This window comes from Passer montanus, unplaced genomic scaffold (assembly GCF_014805655.1).
Source record: "Passer montanus isolate IOZ18808 unplaced genomic scaffold, ASM1480565v1 scaffold9, whole genome shotgun sequence".
NCBI lineage: Eukaryota > Metazoa > Chordata > Aves > Passeriformes > Passeridae > Passer > Passer montanus.
In genome coordinates this window covers 2,961,556-2,977,947 of record NW_024374367.1, presented here as the reverse complement: position 1 = coordinate 2,977,947, position 16,392 = coordinate 2,961,556, and the positions used below count along the sequence as shown (strand labels likewise).

General features: G+C 54.7%; 2 protein-coding genes across 2 annotated transcripts in view; one reads left to right on the top strand and one right to left on the bottom strand.

Moving 5' to 3' along the window:
• Window positions 1-15: 15 nt before the first annotated feature.
• Window positions 16-16,392, bottom strand: part of DNAH1 (dynein axonemal heavy chain 1) — a 67,575-nt gene continuing 51,198 nt past the window's right edge. The window contains exons 55-78 of the mRNA XM_039734189.1: window positions 11,648-11,839; window positions 11,024-11,191; window positions 10,550-10,741; window positions 10,001-10,132; window positions 9,660-9,785; window positions 9,093-9,212; window positions 8,150-8,299; window positions 7,468-7,628; window positions 7,125-7,350; window positions 6,843-7,038; window positions 6,475-6,626; window positions 5,809-6,005; window positions 5,285-5,429; window positions 4,695-4,853; window positions 4,129-4,260; window positions 3,778-3,948; window positions 3,185-3,364; window positions 2,933-3,109; window positions 2,582-2,752; window positions 2,259-2,389; window positions 1,768-1,912; window positions 1,310-1,516; window positions 708-942; window positions 16-264 (exon numbers count right to left, since the gene is read on the bottom strand). Of these exons, the coding sequence (XP_039590123.1) occupies window positions 143-264; window positions 708-942; window positions 1,310-1,516; window positions 1,768-1,912; window positions 2,259-2,389; window positions 2,582-2,752; window positions 2,933-3,109; window positions 3,185-3,364; window positions 3,778-3,948; window positions 4,129-4,260; window positions 4,695-4,853; window positions 5,285-5,429; window positions 5,809-6,005; window positions 6,475-6,626; window positions 6,843-7,038; window positions 7,125-7,350; window positions 7,468-7,628; window positions 8,150-8,299; window positions 9,093-9,212; window positions 9,660-9,785; window positions 10,001-10,132; window positions 10,550-10,741; window positions 11,024-11,191; window positions 11,648-11,839 (3,987 nt within the window). The 3' untranslated portion in view covers window positions 16-142. The remainder of the gene's footprint in view (window positions 265-707; window positions 943-1,309; window positions 1,517-1,767; window positions 1,913-2,258; window positions 2,390-2,581; window positions 2,753-2,932; window positions 3,110-3,184; window positions 3,365-3,777; window positions 3,949-4,128; window positions 4,261-4,694; window positions 4,854-5,284; window positions 5,430-5,808; window positions 6,006-6,474; window positions 6,627-6,842; window positions 7,039-7,124; window positions 7,351-7,467; window positions 7,629-8,149; window positions 8,300-9,092; window positions 9,213-9,659; window positions 9,786-10,000; window positions 10,133-10,549; window positions 10,742-11,023; window positions 11,192-11,647; window positions 11,840-16,392) is intronic.
• LOC120514070 lies at window positions 8,617-16,284 on the top strand. Its single transcript, XM_039734188.1, has 4 exons — window positions 8,617-8,726; window positions 12,370-14,145; window positions 14,767-14,983; window positions 15,393-16,284. The coding sequence occupies exons 1-4, from the start codon at window positions 8,710-8,712 to the stop codon at window positions 15,642-15,644; spliced, it is 2,262 nt and encodes a 753-aa protein (XP_039590122.1). The 5' UTR covers window positions 8,617-8,709; the 3' UTR covers window positions 15,645-16,284.

Here is a 16,392-nt window from a genome sequence, read left to right as displayed (position 1 = left end):
GCAACAATACCAGGCTCCATTTATTGACACACCTCAACGGGGGAAGGGCAGGACTCACCTCAACAGAAGGAGGAGAGGAGGGCAGCAGCCTGGTTCAGGCCCTCAGCTGCAGTGGGTTCCTGGGCTAGCCCTGTGTTTCTGGCTAAAAGTCCAGGGCACAGATCAGGGCCGTGCCCCGTTTGATCCAGTGCTTCTCCGGCTTGTCCGTAGGGATCTCCACGGCAATCACGTAGTTGGTGGAGTGGCCCGTTGTTGACAATGTGCCTGTGATGGGGGAGGCAAGGGTGAGAGGGTGCTGTGGCTGCACACTGACCAGGCAAGTGACCCCATGCAGGCACCCTTGTCCCCACCCTAAGCCAGATCACTGGGGGAAGTGGGCTTGTGGGCTTGAGCAGGGCCTGGCCATGGGCACTGCTGCAGAGCCACGGTGCCTGGCTGCTCCATCTCCTCAACCACAGCAGGAGAAATCTTTTCTCCCTGGCTGGCCACTGCCAACAGTGCCGTCTCTACCTGGCCATGGGCACTGCTGCAGAGCCACGGTGCCTGGCTGCTCCATCTCTTCAACCACAGCAGGAGAAATCTCCCTGGCCGGCCACTGCCAACAGTGCCTTCTCTGTGCCCGTGTATGGCAGGAGGAACTCCCTGCTGCCCCTCCTGGCTGCTCTGCAGCTGCCCTGCTTCTGGAAGTCTGCCTTTAGGGCACCTACCTGCGCGAGTGAGAGTCTTGTAGATGGGGCACAGGTAGGAGCCCGATTCTGGAGGCTTGCGGTTGGCTTCAGGCACCAGCCAGATGACAGCCATATCCGTGTAGAGCTCCTTGGGGCGTGACTCCTCCAGCTTACCCGCAGCGGCGTCCCAGCGGGCGCCCTCCAGGAACAAGCCATGGATGTAGCAGCCCACGCTGGGCTGGCGCGTCAGCTCCTTCACCGACTCCTTCATGACCTGCCGTGGGGAGGGGCCGCCGGGCCCTGCTCAGGGCGTGTCCCTGGCGGCTCAGCCCCAAGAAGCCTCTTAGGCAGCTCTTGGTTAAGCCAGCGCTGCCAAAGGAGAGCGTGCCACAGCTCTCAGAGGGGCAGCAGGGACAGAGCTGGTGGAGGGGGATGTGAGCAGGTCTGGGAGCAGAAGCCTCTGCCAGCCTTGGGCAGGTGTCTGGCAATGTGGGTGGGTAGTGTATCCAAGCACAGAGAGCATGATGGAGCCATAGGCAGCTGGGTAGCCTGGTGGCTTCACCTCTTGGGTAGGTCAGGGCCTTTGTGGCTTTCTAGCAGGAGATTCAAATAAATTCAGACTCTCCACCTGATCTACTGACCTTGAAGCTGAACGAGATGGTGTCGATGGAGATGACAGACTTCCTAGCAAAGTTCTGCAGTGTCCCAGTGAGGAAGGCTTGGGGAAAGAAGAATCCACTGATCCAGAACACAGAGGGGATCCCGTGGCTGATCCAGTTCTGCAGGAATTCAATCCGCTGCACCAAGTCGTTCACCCACGATGCCAACGGCTTCAGGGAGGGATAGGCCTGTGGGGCACCACAGAGAGAGGTGCTGAATGCAGTCAGGGACAGCCCAGACCTTGTGCCCCAGCTGCTGAGAGCTGCCCAGGGCCCAGGGGCTGGCAACAACTGGGAGCTGCACTAGGCAGGAGACACCTCCGTGCCAGGGGACCAAAAGCCAGCTCCATGGGACACAGCCCCGTCCAGCAGCAGCTGATAACCCATTCCTCTGGTTTGGGTGAGCTCTGGCAGGCAGCTGGGCTGGCTGGGACACATACCTTGGCATTCCATATTTCAGGAACAGTGTTGTTGTACAAACTGCTGGCCATCAGCTCCAGCCGAGAGGACATCACGACCAGGCCTTTGAGAGCTTTCAGCAAATCCTTCAGACTTAAGGCAACCTCCTCCAAGAGCTTGTTGTACCTACAGAGAAAGGGCAGAGGGAGCAGAGTGACTCCATGCAGTGGTTTATCACCCATTGCCGGCCCAGAGGGGGTGTGGATCTTTATACACAAGTGAAGCTCCTCCATGTAACTGCCAGCCTCAATCCTCTCCAACAGGGTCTCACAGCTGCTCCTCCAGCCCTAAACTGCTGACTGTTACAGATGGAGACAGAATCAGCCAAAAGCCCTGGCTGGAACAATACAGTTGTTAGTGTGACTGCCAGCCCCACTGTTGTGCTCAGTACTGAGGTTCCCCAAAGTGGGGTGGCAGCAGGGGCCTGCACATCTCTGCTGTTCCCTGGGACGTGATCCCACAGGAGTTTTACCTGATCACCTCCTGCACCAGCACTGTGTTCATGGATTCTTCATAGAGCAGCGGGTATTTCTGGATCACTTCCTGCAAATTCATGGGCTCAGGCAGCTTTGCCAGGATGTCCTTGGAGGTCTCCTCCACAATCTGGAAGGAAAGCAGCAAGTGGCAGAATCCTTCTAATCCAGCCCCATGGCTGCTGAGAAGAGGGAGAGCTAACGCCAGCACGGCAGTGCCATCGCTGGCACCCAGGGTGGCACCTGCTGAGAGCTGGTGCTTGTGGTCACTGCCCACACTGGGCACTGGCTGCCAGAGCACTGTCAGCACTGGGGCACCCACCTCTTCCCTGCTGCGGCCTCCCAGTGTGATGGTCTTGGGCTGCAGCTGTGCAATGGCCCCCAGCAGTGCAAAGGTCTCGTTCTGAGCAAAGGTGATGTCAGCATTGTCGTGTAAACCAAAGAGCTCTGGGATGTCATTGAGAGGCAGGCCCTTGACATATTGGAGGTAGCCCTGGAGAGGAATCCACACAGACTTTGAGACCAAGACCAGCTAAAAATCCCTAGGTTCTTACAAACTTATATTCCCCCAAGGACCTGAAAATGCAGTGAGTTTCAGAGAGGAGAGATTGTCACATGCACTGTGACAATCCCCGTGGATCTATGAGCTGCAGTTTGTGACTTGAGTACTTACATTGAGATCAGAAGAGGTACTGATCTGCTTGTAGATACCTGATTCGGAATAGGAAAAGTCAGGACTTAAAACCTCAGGTTTGTAGAAATCTTCCAAAATGCTCATGATGCAGCGCCGGTCCCAGTCGTCGGTCACGCGGCCGCCGTAGTTGATCTCCCCAGCTGTGTATTTCAGAACCTGCAAGAGACCCCACCATGGTTCTGATCCATATCTGCATCATGAGCCTGTTCCCTCAGGAGGGGCAGCTCTCACCTTGTAGGGAATTTCTGCATATTCGTTCAAGAACATTTGCAGCTGACTGATGCAGATGCGGAGGTCTCCGTCTGTGAACTCATAGGGGATATTGAACCCCAGAGGCCCAAACTTTCTCCTCTCCAGCATGTTCCCATGGAAGAAGCAGAGTGACAGCAACAAGGATTTAAACTCTGTGACCTGTGGGAAGCAGGGAGAATTGCTCAGCCTGGGAGGAGATGTCCTTGGAGAGAGTCGGGTCCCACTGGGACCTGGTAGAGCAAATGTTCAGGAGTGCCAGCTGGAGCTTGGAGAGGGGGAAACCTCAGTCAGTGCTGCTGTGCTGGGGAAGGCCATGGCTCACTCCTTGCTTAAAGAGAGCTGCAAGTGCCTTATGCCAGGACTCTGAAATACTGTTGCTTCTGTTTCTCAAAGTAAAACTTCCAAGTGGCTCTTCACCGATGTGAATTTATGAGAAACACCTCCTTTAGCAGATGGATTCTCTAATGGGGAGGAAGATCTATACCTGGACAGGAGCAACATCCAGGTGGAAAGCATACATTGCAGCAGGCACAGAATGGGGGCAGCAAGCCAAAGCACAATCTGGGTCTTACCTTGGAGCAAGAATTCAAGAAGTCATCACTGAAACTAATGTAGGACTTGAGCAGGTTGGCCTTGACCCCACGGGGGGGCTCGATGGTCATCTTGGAGCCATTCTGGAGAATGGACACAGGGAAGTTGTTGCTTGGCAGACTGGTGAGCCAGAGGCGGAAGTCTGGATGCACCTGGAGGTCCAGAAGGCAGCAAGTGCTCAGAGGGTGCAGGCACAGCCCCTGCAGCTGCCACTGCAGTTACCTTCTGGTCCTATAAGGAGCCTATGGATGGGTCTGAACTAGAGCTGGGCTCCTCCCAGGCTCCAGCCTCCTGCCTGTTATCCTCAGAGTGGGCTCAGTGAAACATCTCACCTTGCTGGGGTCAATGGCCTCGATGAGCCTCTCCAGTGAAGGCATCCAGCTGGGGGCCAGGTGGCAGTTCTGGAAGAAGACCCAGTTGCCCTGCTCCATGGCAGTGTTCAACATGGCTTCAGCACGGGGGCCCTGCAGAGGCAGCAGGGGAGAGCTCAGAGACCCTTCCCATGGCACATTGTGTTCTACTGAGCAGGACAGAGGCAGCTCCCTGCAGCTGGCTGGAAGGACATCTGTCCAGAGCTATGGCCTGGCTTTGCCCCCATGGCTCAGCTGGATCTTTGCTGTTTGATGGCACACCAATGTTTTTTACAGCTTTTACAAGCCTGTGAGGAAGGCTGGAAGGAATAGAAGAACTGCAGATGAATTTGGGAAATTAGAGGGCACTGTAGTGGGAGCTGCTGCAGCTCCCATCCCAAGGGGGTAGAAGCAGAAGGTTGGTGAGTAAGGGCCCTGAGGCATGAGGGTATTTTCATAGTGCTGCAAGTGTTTGACCTACTTGGAGCTTGGCGAGGTTGATACGAGTGCCAGGACACTGCTGTTCCAGGTATGCACTGACAACTTACCTGCCCTTGGCCCAGAGAAATGGCAGAGAGCTTTTGTGAGAACTTCATTTCTTCAGCAAACTTGTAGAGGTCAGCAGCGGGGTCAGTGCCTGGGGACAGCACGAACACCAGAGGGGTGGTGGCAGTGGACTCCTTAAACACGACTGAGAGGTCTGTGGTCTGCAATAGAGAGTTGGTTAGAGTGGAGAGGCTGTAGTGGAGCACACCTCAGCACCTCCTCAACCTTCCTGGCCTCCAGCTCTCCTCCAAGGCTCCAGTGTCCTCTTGGGTACCAAGGCCAAGAACATGATCAGTGAGAACCACAGCTCTCCTCTTGCTGCATTATGGTCAGGCCATGAACCACTTTCCCATTTGTCATTCAAACCCTTCCCTTGTACACGTGCAGTATCTGCCCCTCCTAGTGTGGTTTAACTGGTGGGCATCAGAAAGACAATCCCTCATCCCAGACATAGGTATTTCCCAGCTGTGGGAGGAACACTGTGGTTGTAGAGGGGCACAAACACCCTCACTGCAATTGGTGGCCCATTTGTCACAAGCCTGAGGCCTCCTGCTCCATTCCTGTCCCAGCAGCATCTGCTTTGGGGGGTCACCTGTGGCTCGATGAAGCGCTGGTCCAGGTTCCGCACCACAAAGTCCTGCATGGCGTTGGTGACCTTGTCTCCACGCAGACACCGCAGAACCAGCAGCTTCTGGAAGGCATCAAGCTCATCTTCCCACTTCCCAGGCAAAGGCTCTCTGCAAAGCAATTAGGCACATTTTGGGGGGATGTGCCAGATCCCACACTCCACAAGAAGTACCCAAGTTGTCTGCAGCAGCCATTGGGGCTTCATAAGGGACAAGGACCTTCCAGTCCCTTAGCTGAGGTTGTTGTCTGTAGCTCTGAAACCATCAGCAGGCAAGCCAGAATTGCTTCCATTAGGGAAGCAGGAAATGCTGCTGGAATAAGGCATTGGGATAAGGCTCTGCCTCAGGCAGTGGTCACCCCTGAGGAGGCAAGGCAGTGCCTCATCCTTTCCCTTGCATGGCATTGCACTGGGAGCAGAGCTGGCACTGTGGCTGTATCAGCTCCTCTTGCTCTCCCAGGGATGTCATGGGCAAAGCAGGGGACACTTGCCTGTGAGGGCTCTGGCTGTCAAAAATGGTCCTGAACCCTTCAAGGCTGTCTGCAAAATCGTTGTCAAAGCCAGAGAAATTCTTCAAGCTGCTCAAGGCCAGGATGTCTCCCCACGCTCTCTCGTTCAGCCAGGTTGGAGCTGGGTTGTCCTTCATCTCCTTTATGGCCCCTCCTGACAGCAGGTACCGCCACTCATCCTGGGAGCAGGATAGGATTTGGTCATGGATAATAACCTATCCACCTGAGCCCACGGCACAAGGTGCCATATCCCATCAAAATCCTGTAGTATCCTTCTGGCTGCTCTCCTGCCAGGTGTGTGTGTCAAGGAGTAGCTGAGCTGGAGGGTCTGGTGAGATCAACATAGCGACTGCTCAGCTGCCACTCTCTGCTAACCCCTGCCTGCTCCCTCTGAACTCATTAACCTTTGCAGCAGTCTGGCAGCAAACTGGCAAAAGCTGCAGGGGATTCAGGCAGCTCTGCATGTAGAACAGTTTGAAAGCTGAATAAAGACAGAGGCCCTGTGTTTGTCCAGCAGGCTGCCAAGCCTGTTGCTAACCCCAGGGGTCAAGGCTCCATTTCCACTCAGCACACAGTTCTAGGGGCTGAAGAGGCTGTGCTTGAGCTGCCCTGATGGGATCCCCCCCAGGACTGAGGTGACTTGCTCACCATATCAATCTTCCCCTCATTCATCAGGATCCGGGCGCTGACCAGGAAGGCAAACATGAGCTTGTGCTTCTCAAAGAGGCTGCGGCACACGTTGCAGTAGAGACTGAAGGTGATGTAGTTGTTGATGTTCTCCACCCGCTGTGTCACCTCCTCTGAAAAAAAGGCAACAACCAGACAAGGATGGCAGGTGCCATGGGGATGTGGAGGGTGTCACCTCTGGGTTCCTGGTCACAGAGGCACACCCACAGCCTGCCTGGGAAGGACAGATGCTGCTCTCACACGCAGACCGGGTGCAGGTGGGGGCTGAGGGAGAGGAGAGGAGTGGAGAGGAGAGGAGAGGAGAGGAGAGGATGGCTCTGGGCAGGCACCTGCTTTCTCAGAGTTACGGATCCCCAAGAGGAAGATGTTGAGGAACCACTCGAGTGAATACTGGTACATGGGGTCCACGTTGGACAGGTCTGAGACACAGAAGTAGAGGATCTGCGAGCGGACAGCCACAGGCACATACTGCATGCGGGTGATGTTGATGTCCTTCTCTGTCTGTTCTGCCACTGCCACCTTGGCCTGGAGCACAGAAGCAATGTCATGGTTACTGGAGTGCTGGCAGAGGATGCCCAGCTGCAGGGGGGACAGCACCTTTCACTTCTGACCTGGATCTCTCCTGCCTTCAGCTTGGATGCCTCCAACACTTTGATGAGCTCCAAGTCATCTACAGGGTTTCCTTCGGAAGTGCTGAGCCGATAGAGGATCTGGTCTTCTATCACCTTTAGCTCCTGACGCATCTGGGCGTTGCTAACAATCAGCTGGTTTCTATCTTCCTCTAAGTCAGGCCGCTCTGCAGCCACCACTTCTCCCAGCAGTTGGTCTTCCAAGCCACTACAACAAAAGCCATGGAAGTGAGGGTGGCAGGTGAGGGGACAACATGCCTGAGGGTCTGAGGACTGCAGGATGAGGCTGAGCAGCATGGGCAGCTAATGGGGTAAAAGCAGGTACCTGGGTGAGAGGGTGAAGTTGATGAGGGTGAGCTTTGTGGAGACCTCAGGGCTGTAGTGAGGGTTGGGCAGCTTGGTGGTGATGTACATCTTGAAATCCTCATGGTAGGGGATCACTGTATCCCCCAGCTTCAGCACGGTGCTGCCTTGCTGTTTGAAGGTCTGCACCAGAGAAGGACAAATACAGGAAGGTTGGGATGGCTCCTCTTGTGAGGGAAGGCATCCTGCTCTGCCCTGGGCTCTGCAGTCAGGTGAGTCAGAAGGCTCTCAGGACAGAAGAGCTCCAAGCTTCCCTGTGGAACTAAGTGTCTGAAGCAAAGACAGTGGCTGTATTTCATGGCCCTGCTGGCTCTGCCCTGGGCTCTGCAGTCAGGTGAGTCAGAAGGCTCTCAGGACAGAGGAGCTCCAAGCTTCCCTGTGGAACTGAAGTGTCTGAAGACAGCAGCTGTATTTCATGGCCCTGCCTCCCAGGCAGAGATGCCTGCTGGCAGAAGACCAGCACACGCAGGAGGCTGTCAGGGTGCTGGAGCCCTGGCCAAGGCGTGGGACTCACTCATCCATGTGAGTTCTGCCCACCCATGGAGACCTACAAATGCACCCCACCCCATGGCACCCTGGCCAGCTGGCCCCTTACAGCTCAGCCAGGCACCCACTGCCCTCTGTGCCAAGGGGAGACACCAGACCTCTTTCAGCAGCACAGGCTCAAGGACTGGATCCAGCTCCTCGCCGACATTCTCCAGCAGGAAGGGCTTCCCAAAGCTAATGGTGTTTTCCAGAGTGGAGAGGAAGTCCCGGTCATTCAGCTTGGCCACCTCCAGGCTGTTTTCCCTCTCCTGAAAGGCAGCAGGTGAGGGCAGGGTTTCTGTGGTGACCTGCCACCTTCATATCCAGCTCTGGTGCACAGTACACCTCTCACTGGCCTGATTTAGCTCCTTGGGGCAGCAGAAATAATATCTTTTCTTGCTCAGCTAGATTTTGGCTATTTTGGCAAATTTATCCCACATCAGCAGGCACTAGAGACAGCTCAATGAGGTAGCAGAAAAGGGGGGGTAAATAGGGACAATCTCCTTCACAGAGCCATACCCCTCTGGAGCCCCACACTGCTAATTCAGGGCAGAGCCTACAAAGTGAGAACAGGTGGGTGGGAAAAGCTCTCAGGGAGAAAAGCAGGAGCAGCTGCCTCAGCTCCTGCCTGATCTTTCAAAGGTGGTGGTCAGTGTTTTCAGCCCTTTGGCAGGAGGGAATGCACTCAGCAGCCAGGTAATGATACCCTGATCCCTCCATGCTTGAAACCTGGAAACCATTATGGGAGATGCTGGTGTTGTTTTGTGAGGTGAAGGCTCCCAGAATGTTAGTGGACACGCATCAGAGTGGGAATGTGTTTGCTTGCTGCCTTGCTTGCTTACATGAGGGCTCTTCCTGCCCTGTGCTGCTTTCCCTGAGAAGGGAAATCCACCTGGGGTGAAGGTGGATGTGGAGACTGTCTGGTGCTGCTTAGGTTGGGCTGGCACAGCATGGGGCTTTGCAGCTCTAGAGCCCCAAGCCTGAGGTTGCTCTGCACAGCTCCTGACAGAAAACTGTTTCCCCTATCTTGGCATACCTGGCTTTCCTCCTCACAGCTCTTACCAGATTCTTGATCCACTTGTTTGCTTGTCCTTGTGGGTCTATGTAGTGATTCCAGCGCAGGGAGAATCGGGTTATTACCCCATTCTCCACAGACAGGACATCGTTGGGTAAACCAGCAATCTAACAGGGTAGAAAAAGTTGTTGGGACACCTGGTAGTGCACATAGGTGACCAGAGAGAAACCCTGGCTGCCCTGGCCCCTGAGAACTCCCAGTGGGTGGACAGGGGATGGTGGTAAAGGTACCTCTGGAGTAGCCAAGCCCTGGGATGGGGCTGTGCTGGGGGTCAGGCTTGGGCAGGCTATGGCCAGAGCTTGGCTCTGGGCCTGGTGTTTGTAAAGGATGAGCCTTACAGGTCAAGGCTGATGCCCTTTATGCTGCTGCCCAGGCCTGGCAGCAATTCCAATTCTGCAGTGTGGAAATACTTGGCCTTTAGCCAGCTGCTTGGTGTGGGGGCCTGCCCCTTTGGTCCAGGGGATCCTGGTGAGTGCTGAGCTGACTGTTTTAGTCTTCACCTGAGGCCCCTTCTTCCTCAAGTATTGTTTGGTTTGGGATTTTTTAAAACTTGCCTGCCAGGAGCGGATTTCCACGGGGTCTCCAAGGGTGTTGATGAGGCTTGCATCCTCACTGTGAGGAATGTCATTTTTGGCCAGCTCCTCCATCCACTCTGTGGACAGTGCTGCACGGTAGTTTCCCTGCCATGAGAAACACCATCACAGCCTTTCTTTAAGTTGCAGCTAGTCTGTTGTGAGTATCTAAACCCTCCTGTTCCCATTTAAATGGGCCCTGTGCAGCCTCTTGCACAAGTGGAGAGAGATCCTGGAGGGATCTCGCACCCTTGTGTCTTATTCCTTTCTCCCTGGCCAGGACAGCAGAGCTGCAAACTGAGTGCTGACCACCGCACACTTACTGTGAAAGGGCCCAGGTAGGCCACAAAGCCAGCTGCAACCAGCACGTCCCCAGAGCTGTTGTTGATTTTGTCATCCAGGCTCTCCACAGTGTCCTGCCAGCGCACCTTCTCATCAGCCAAGCTGTTGATGAGCTGTGGGATCAGATGCACATGTGAGAGCTGCTGTGAGGTCTAACCTTGTGTCCTGGACCTGCTGCTCTCTGGGTAATGCTGCAGGTGACTTTAGTGACCAGAAGTTGGGGTGGCCCCTGACATATTCTGAATTCTGTTTGGTTTTAAGAACTCAAGCTGGGATTACTGGGCTGCTCTCAGATGTCCTGGAGACCCATTGTTAACTGAGGAAGCTGTGCACAGGAGGACAGCAGCTTTTTACATCAGTGCCTGGCTAGCTTAGCTTTCCAGTCCTGTTGAGCTGCTGAGATCAGGCCAGGTAGCTTCAGCCTAGGATTGTTATGAGCTGCAGGCACATGGATGTTTTCACCACTGTGCTGCTTGATCTGGAACTGAGTTTCCTCATATAAGCAGACAGAAGCTAGCACTGTCCCTTACCACGTCAGCACGGGCCAATCTCTCCAGGCACTGCTCACACTTCCTCTCCAGCTCCTCCTTATTGGCTTTGCAGGCCTCGTACTTGGCTTGCAGCGTGGCAATGCCATCTTCAACCTCCTTCAGGCGTTGCTTAGCTTCGTCAAGGATCAGTTGGGTGGCACGCAGGTCCTCCTCTGCCTCCCGCAAGGCTTGCTGGGGAGATGCACAAGGAAACAGTGAGTATGTTGGGCATGTGGTCAGGCTCTTCCCCCAAAAGGCAGAGATCTTGAAGCAAGAGTTGGTTTCCCATAAAAGCTCTTGCTGATAAGTGCTAGCTACTGATATCTCAATATCTTGGTCAATCCAATCCCTGGATGACAAAGGTATTACATTCTGACCTGCAGAATGCAGTGATTCCCAGCACCTCCTGCAGAAGGGAGCTGCTGGTACTGTGCTCCTGAACACCAAAGGCAGCTGGGTCATGCAGTTCCTTACCCGCTTGGGCTCCACGACCTTGGCCACAAAGTGGTACTTGTGCATGGCACGCACCCACTGGCAGATGGAGGTACAGGCTTTGGAGACCTTGGCAATGGCAGCTGGCTGAAACTCGTCATTGTCAATGTAGGGCTGGATGGCCTTGATCACACTGTCTGGAATGTTGTCCTGCAGAGAACAGTGCGAGAGAAGGAGACTGTCCTCAGTCAGATCTCTAGCATGCTCATCAATGATCTCCTAAGGGCTTCCCTCAAAGGTAGCAGCACCCCAGGACCTGACAGGATGGTCAAGGCATCACACTGGAGCAAGAGGAATCAAATCACTGCATGTTGAGGTCTTGGAGCCACAACTGTGGGATTGGGTAAATCCTTTCCCACTTCTATCTAGCTCCTCCCCACAAAAGATCAGGGGGACAGAATGTGAAGACTTGTGTGTCTGGGGCCCATTGCCCAGGGCAATACAGTGCACCCAACTCACATGAGGGCTTCCAGCCCAAATACACCCTTGTCCTTGGTGGTGCTGAAGGGTGTTGCCCACAAGGAGCTCAATTTGTCACTGCTGTGAGAAGAATATCTGTGAGGCAATACTTGATCCCAACCACAGCTCCCTTCTGCCACTGCTTACCTTATCATAATCATACAGGCTGTTCAGGAACTGCACTGGGTCCTGGAGAAGGGCCCTGCCTGGCTCCCAGTAATCATCCACCTTGGTGCCTATCTTTTCTCCTGCCACCTTTTTGGGCTTTTTCCCATGCATAATGCAGACAGCTTCAATCACAATCTTCACACCAGGGGGAGGCCGCTGCAGGGCTCGTACCTGCAAAGCCCAAATGGAAAACAGGGGATTAACCTGATTCTCTGGGAGATGGGGTGCTCATCCCTCCCTCAGCTGGGCCAGAGGAGACTGGGACCAGAGGCAGGACACTTAGAGGCAGGAAGGACAAGAGGTATTTAAAGGGAAAATTCATCAGAACTGGTTATCAGAAAGGGCACGGAGCAAACTAAACATAGGCTGAAAAAGCATGCTCTGCTACTGTAGTAGTAGTGTGCCTGTGGGCTGAATATGTCTTGGCAAAGGAGATAAATCTGTATGGTCCTAGGGAGAAGGCTGTATGGAAATGGGACACAGGCAGGCTTTCTCCCTTGTTCTGTGGTCTCCCATTTGTCTTGTACCCCACCACAGCAATGAGCTGTCTTCAGCACTTGTGGAGGGACTGCTCGAGTCTCCCCTCAAACAGGCACCTAGGAGTGCTGCTGCAGCACCCTTGGGATGACTGTGGGTGTCAGGAGCTCTGAGGATGACTCCTGCTTTTTCCCTTCTATACTGACCATCCTTGCCATATTCAGCTGGAGGTATTCCCAGGCCTTCCCACTGGACGCTGTCAACAGAGCAACAGACTTCATGGCAAAGCTGAGGCTGATCTACCCCCACGCAGACACCCTCTGTGAGAAGGACTTTGAGTGGCTCTTTGACTGTCCTGAGGCAAAGCAGTTCCTTGAGTGGTTCTGCAGCACGGTGGGTGAGGAGAACGTGCTGAGCCCAGCTGAAGTGGAGGCCTATGAGGCCCTGCTGGCTGCAGGCAAACCCATCCTGGAAGGTGATGCCTCGGAGGAGGCCCTGCAGAAGTGCTGCCCGGTCCTGCAGCTCCCGAGCTCGATAGTGGATGAGGGGCCCTCTGAAGAGGCCCTGCACCAGGAGCTCCAGGAGCTGAAGCACCATCGTGACCTCCAGCTCTGGAGGTACAGGAAGCTGTTGGCTTGGACAAACAAGCTGCAGCAGGGGCAGAAGTATTTGGAGGAGGAGGAGAAAGTGGTGAAGCAGGAGTTGAAGGTGGCTCATATGGACTTGAAAGCAAAGATACTCAAAACCACAGCTGTCTTGAGCCAGGTCAGCAAGGCTGCAAAGGAGGTGTCAGAGTGTCCTGAGAACATGGGGATGGGCCAGCTGCCAACACTGCTGTGCCAGATGGATCTTGCTCCTTACCTGAAGCAACAACAACAGATCACTGATGCATGTGAGAGCTTCATCCACCACGTCCTACCAGAGAGTGGTCAGGCTCCAGATGTTTGGGAAGCAAGTGCACAGGGAGAGAGCAGCCTGAAGGAAGGGCTGGAGGCTGAGACACAAATGGACTCATACTGTGAAATACCAGAAGAAAGAAGAGGAGCTCCTTATCAAGGATGCACAAAAACACTGTGGGGAGTGGCACCAGCAATCCAGGGAAAATTGGTCCAAGGCTCAAAGGCAGAGCTCCTAGTGGAGGGGGGGAATGAGAAAGACATGTTGAGCATGGAGAGTGAGGAGAGAGATGGCAGCCAGGAAGTCACAGAGAGAAGGGACACCAAGAAAACATCAATGCCAAAAAGTCTTGGGACTGATGAAGATGAACTGCTGGAGGACCAAGACAGCTTCTGGAAGGAGCTGGGCCAAATAGAGACAGCACATATCTGTGCCCAGAGGGAGGTTATAGTCACAGCAGCAAAAGTGGAAGGTGCCCGTGCTGCGCTGGAGTGCGCCCAGAGGACTCTGGAAGCTCTTGAGGATAAGCAGATAGGCCAGTGCCCCCATTCCTCCACCATCCTATGTGGTCCTGCTGACCACAGGAGCACAGCTGACAAGCTGGGAGGGGGTGGCAGAGCCAGGCAGCGCCGTGTCACCAGGCTGTCTGTGTCCCCTGCACAGCAGGCCGTGGAGGCTGAGCTCCAGAGCCAGGATGCCGTGCTGCAGAGGGAGGTTCACGCCCTGCAGTCTGACATCAGCCACGCTCTGACACACCAGCTGCTGCCCCTGCTGCAGGCAGAGGCCCGCCGCCTCTGCCTGCCCATCCTGCACAAGCTCTTCAGCCTGGAAGTCGCCCGGCTCCAGAACACTGCCAGGAGGCAGGAGCAGGTGGCTGCATGTCTCTTGAGCCAGCAAAGCCACCTGGACCTGCTGGAGCTCCAGCTGAAACGGGAGAGAAAGGAGCTGGAACAGAAGGTTGCTTGGCTGGAGAAGATCAAAACAGTCACGAGGGAATCCCAGACCAGGCTGCAGAAGCAGCAGATCCACTTCAGAGGTGCCAGGCCCTCCCAGAAGGTTCATCCACGCAAATGGATAGAACCCAAAGACGTCACTGCTCTACGGTAAGCGCCTAAGCTTGAAGAACAAACTAGGTGGGGACAGTGGCGTGGGAATGGCCGAGACAGGCAGCAGACCCAAGCTACCAGATAGACTAGCAGTGCTCTTCTGCTGGTGCAGAGCCACTGTGACTCCATGGTGGTGTGAAATTCCCAAGATCTGCTTCTTTCTGATGAAGCATAGTATGGGCTTGGAGAATGGAATGAGTACAGAGAACAGAAGTTTTTTCTAGAATATTAAGGTAGAGAGTGCAGAGACAAGTCCTCAGCCATGGAGAAGGGGCACTGGGCCACAAGAAACCACAAGCTCCTTAGAGCAAAACCTTTCTCTGACTAGGTGTCATGCATTGACTGGGTCTTCTCAGTCTTCCCCACACAGTTTTGGAATAGCTGGTGCTGGTGTCTGCCAAAGAGAAATCCCACACTGGCTCTTGAGCCAGCCTGCTCCTTTATGGTACCCTCCTAGAGCTCCATGACATGGGATGCTCACCAGGAGTGGCTTTCTTCTCATTGCTGACACACATCAGCTTGCATCCCAGTCTTACAGTGCACAACAGCCTCAGAGCCCTGCTCTTGCTCACTACTGGTGCTGCACTCACAGCTCTGGCTGGCTGTCCCCTCTCACAGGTTCTGGGACATGCTGATGGGGAAAGATCAGAAGAAGCAGCCCTTCCGCAGCTATGCAGCCTTGGCAGCCAAGTGGTCCCAGCTGGTTCAGGACAAGAGGGCACTGGAAGCCCAGCTGGAAGCTCCTATGCCCCAGGTGTCTGGCCTGGAGTCCTCCATGGAAGTGCTCTATCACCAGGTGTACAGCAGCTCCAACCAGCTGCAGCTCTCCTTGCCGGTAAGGCAGCGCTCCCCTCCCCTGGGCCCTGCTGGGTGGCAGCAGGTCAGCACTGGGGCCCTCTGCCATCCTCCCTGGGTGCAGGGGGGACACCTCGCTGCCCCTCAGCCACAGGGGGGAGGGGAGCTTGGCCTGATCCTTGCCTTGTCCCAAAAACCCTCCAGTGAGGCAGCGGCTGGCTGTGGGACAAAGGTGATTCTCACTGTGTCTCAAATGTGCTGCTCAGTGTTGAGACTGGGGTGCCTTAGGCAAGGTGTCCCATTAAGCCACCTCTGCTCCTTGGATTGGGAGGGTTTGGAGGCCAGAGCTGGGTGGGTAGTTTGTTTCTGGGGGGCTGAGCTGTTCCACAGGCATTAGGAAGATCCCCTTATTTCTCCGTGTTCACATGAGTTTGGGCTCTGTCCCTTAGGAGCTCTCTGAGCTGATGAACCAATTGTCTGTCATGGAGGATGACCTCTACCAGAAGCTGGCAGACCTCCTGAGTGACCTGGAGGTGAAGCGGAGGTCTCTGGAGAGCCCCAGCCTGCAGGCAGAGCGCAGCCTTTACGTGAATTTTTACTGCCATGAGGCCCGGCTGAGGGAGGAGGTGGAGGGGCTGGAGAAGCAGGCAGCAGCTTCCTCCAAGGGACCCCAGAGGGAGCTGCCCTATGGAAAGGAGTAGGTCAAAGGGATGCTTGCTCCCTGCCACAGTAGTGGTGTCCTCTTTTGGTTGGGCTGGGTCCTTAATGCTGGACTCGGAGCACATCCTGGTGGTCTCTGTTCTGGTGACAGGTTACTTGGGTCATGACCTGGCAGCTGGATTTAAAAGAAACTAGGGACTTAATCCTTAAAAATACAGAGTTTCTGGAGGCAGGTTTAGATGATGTGTAAGAAATTTATGCACCTTGTGGCATTGGAAGCCTAACACAGACAAGACACTTCTTGTGGCAGCTCTACGAGAGCATGGGTGCTGGGGGCAAGTGGACCAACACTGTCTGTGTCTTTCCCCACTTTCTGAGGAAAGGGGTTTGGTGTGTTTTTGGGAGAATAAAAAGGTCTGTTACTCACAACTGCAGAGCAATAAGCCTCTCCCTGTGTGGTGAAATCTGTACTTGTTGAGTGTGCTGTCTTGGCTGTGATGCTTGCAGGTTCAGAATCACCCTTCTTTCTCTCACTAGCCTGTTTCAAGCCAGTGTTCCTTGAAATCAGCCTGCTGCCTCTTCTCTGCCTGTGGTGGATCCCTTTTCAAAGAGCCTGCAGGTTCAGAGTGCTGCCAGCTCTGTCCCTGTGTTGTACAGTCACTACCTGGGGTTGCTTGTACCTGCTGCCTACCCCTGTGGACAGGTCTGTGGACTGAGCCCTCCTCCACAGCTTCTCCAGGACATGCTGGAAACACCCAGGGGCCACTCACTGCCTTTCTGCCCTTCAAT

Bases quoted from the DNA above. Each gene is read 5' to 3' on its own strand.
- LOC120514070 (XM_039734188.1), top strand. The intron at 14,146-14,766 runs GTAAGCGCCTAA...CCCCTCTCACAG, and splicing joins AAAGACGTCACTGCTCTACG to GTTCTGGGACATGCTGATGG. The intron at 14,984-15,392 runs GTAAGGCAGCGC...TCTGTCCCTTAG, and splicing joins AGCTGCAGCTCTCCTTGCCG to GAGCTCTCTGAGCTGATGAA.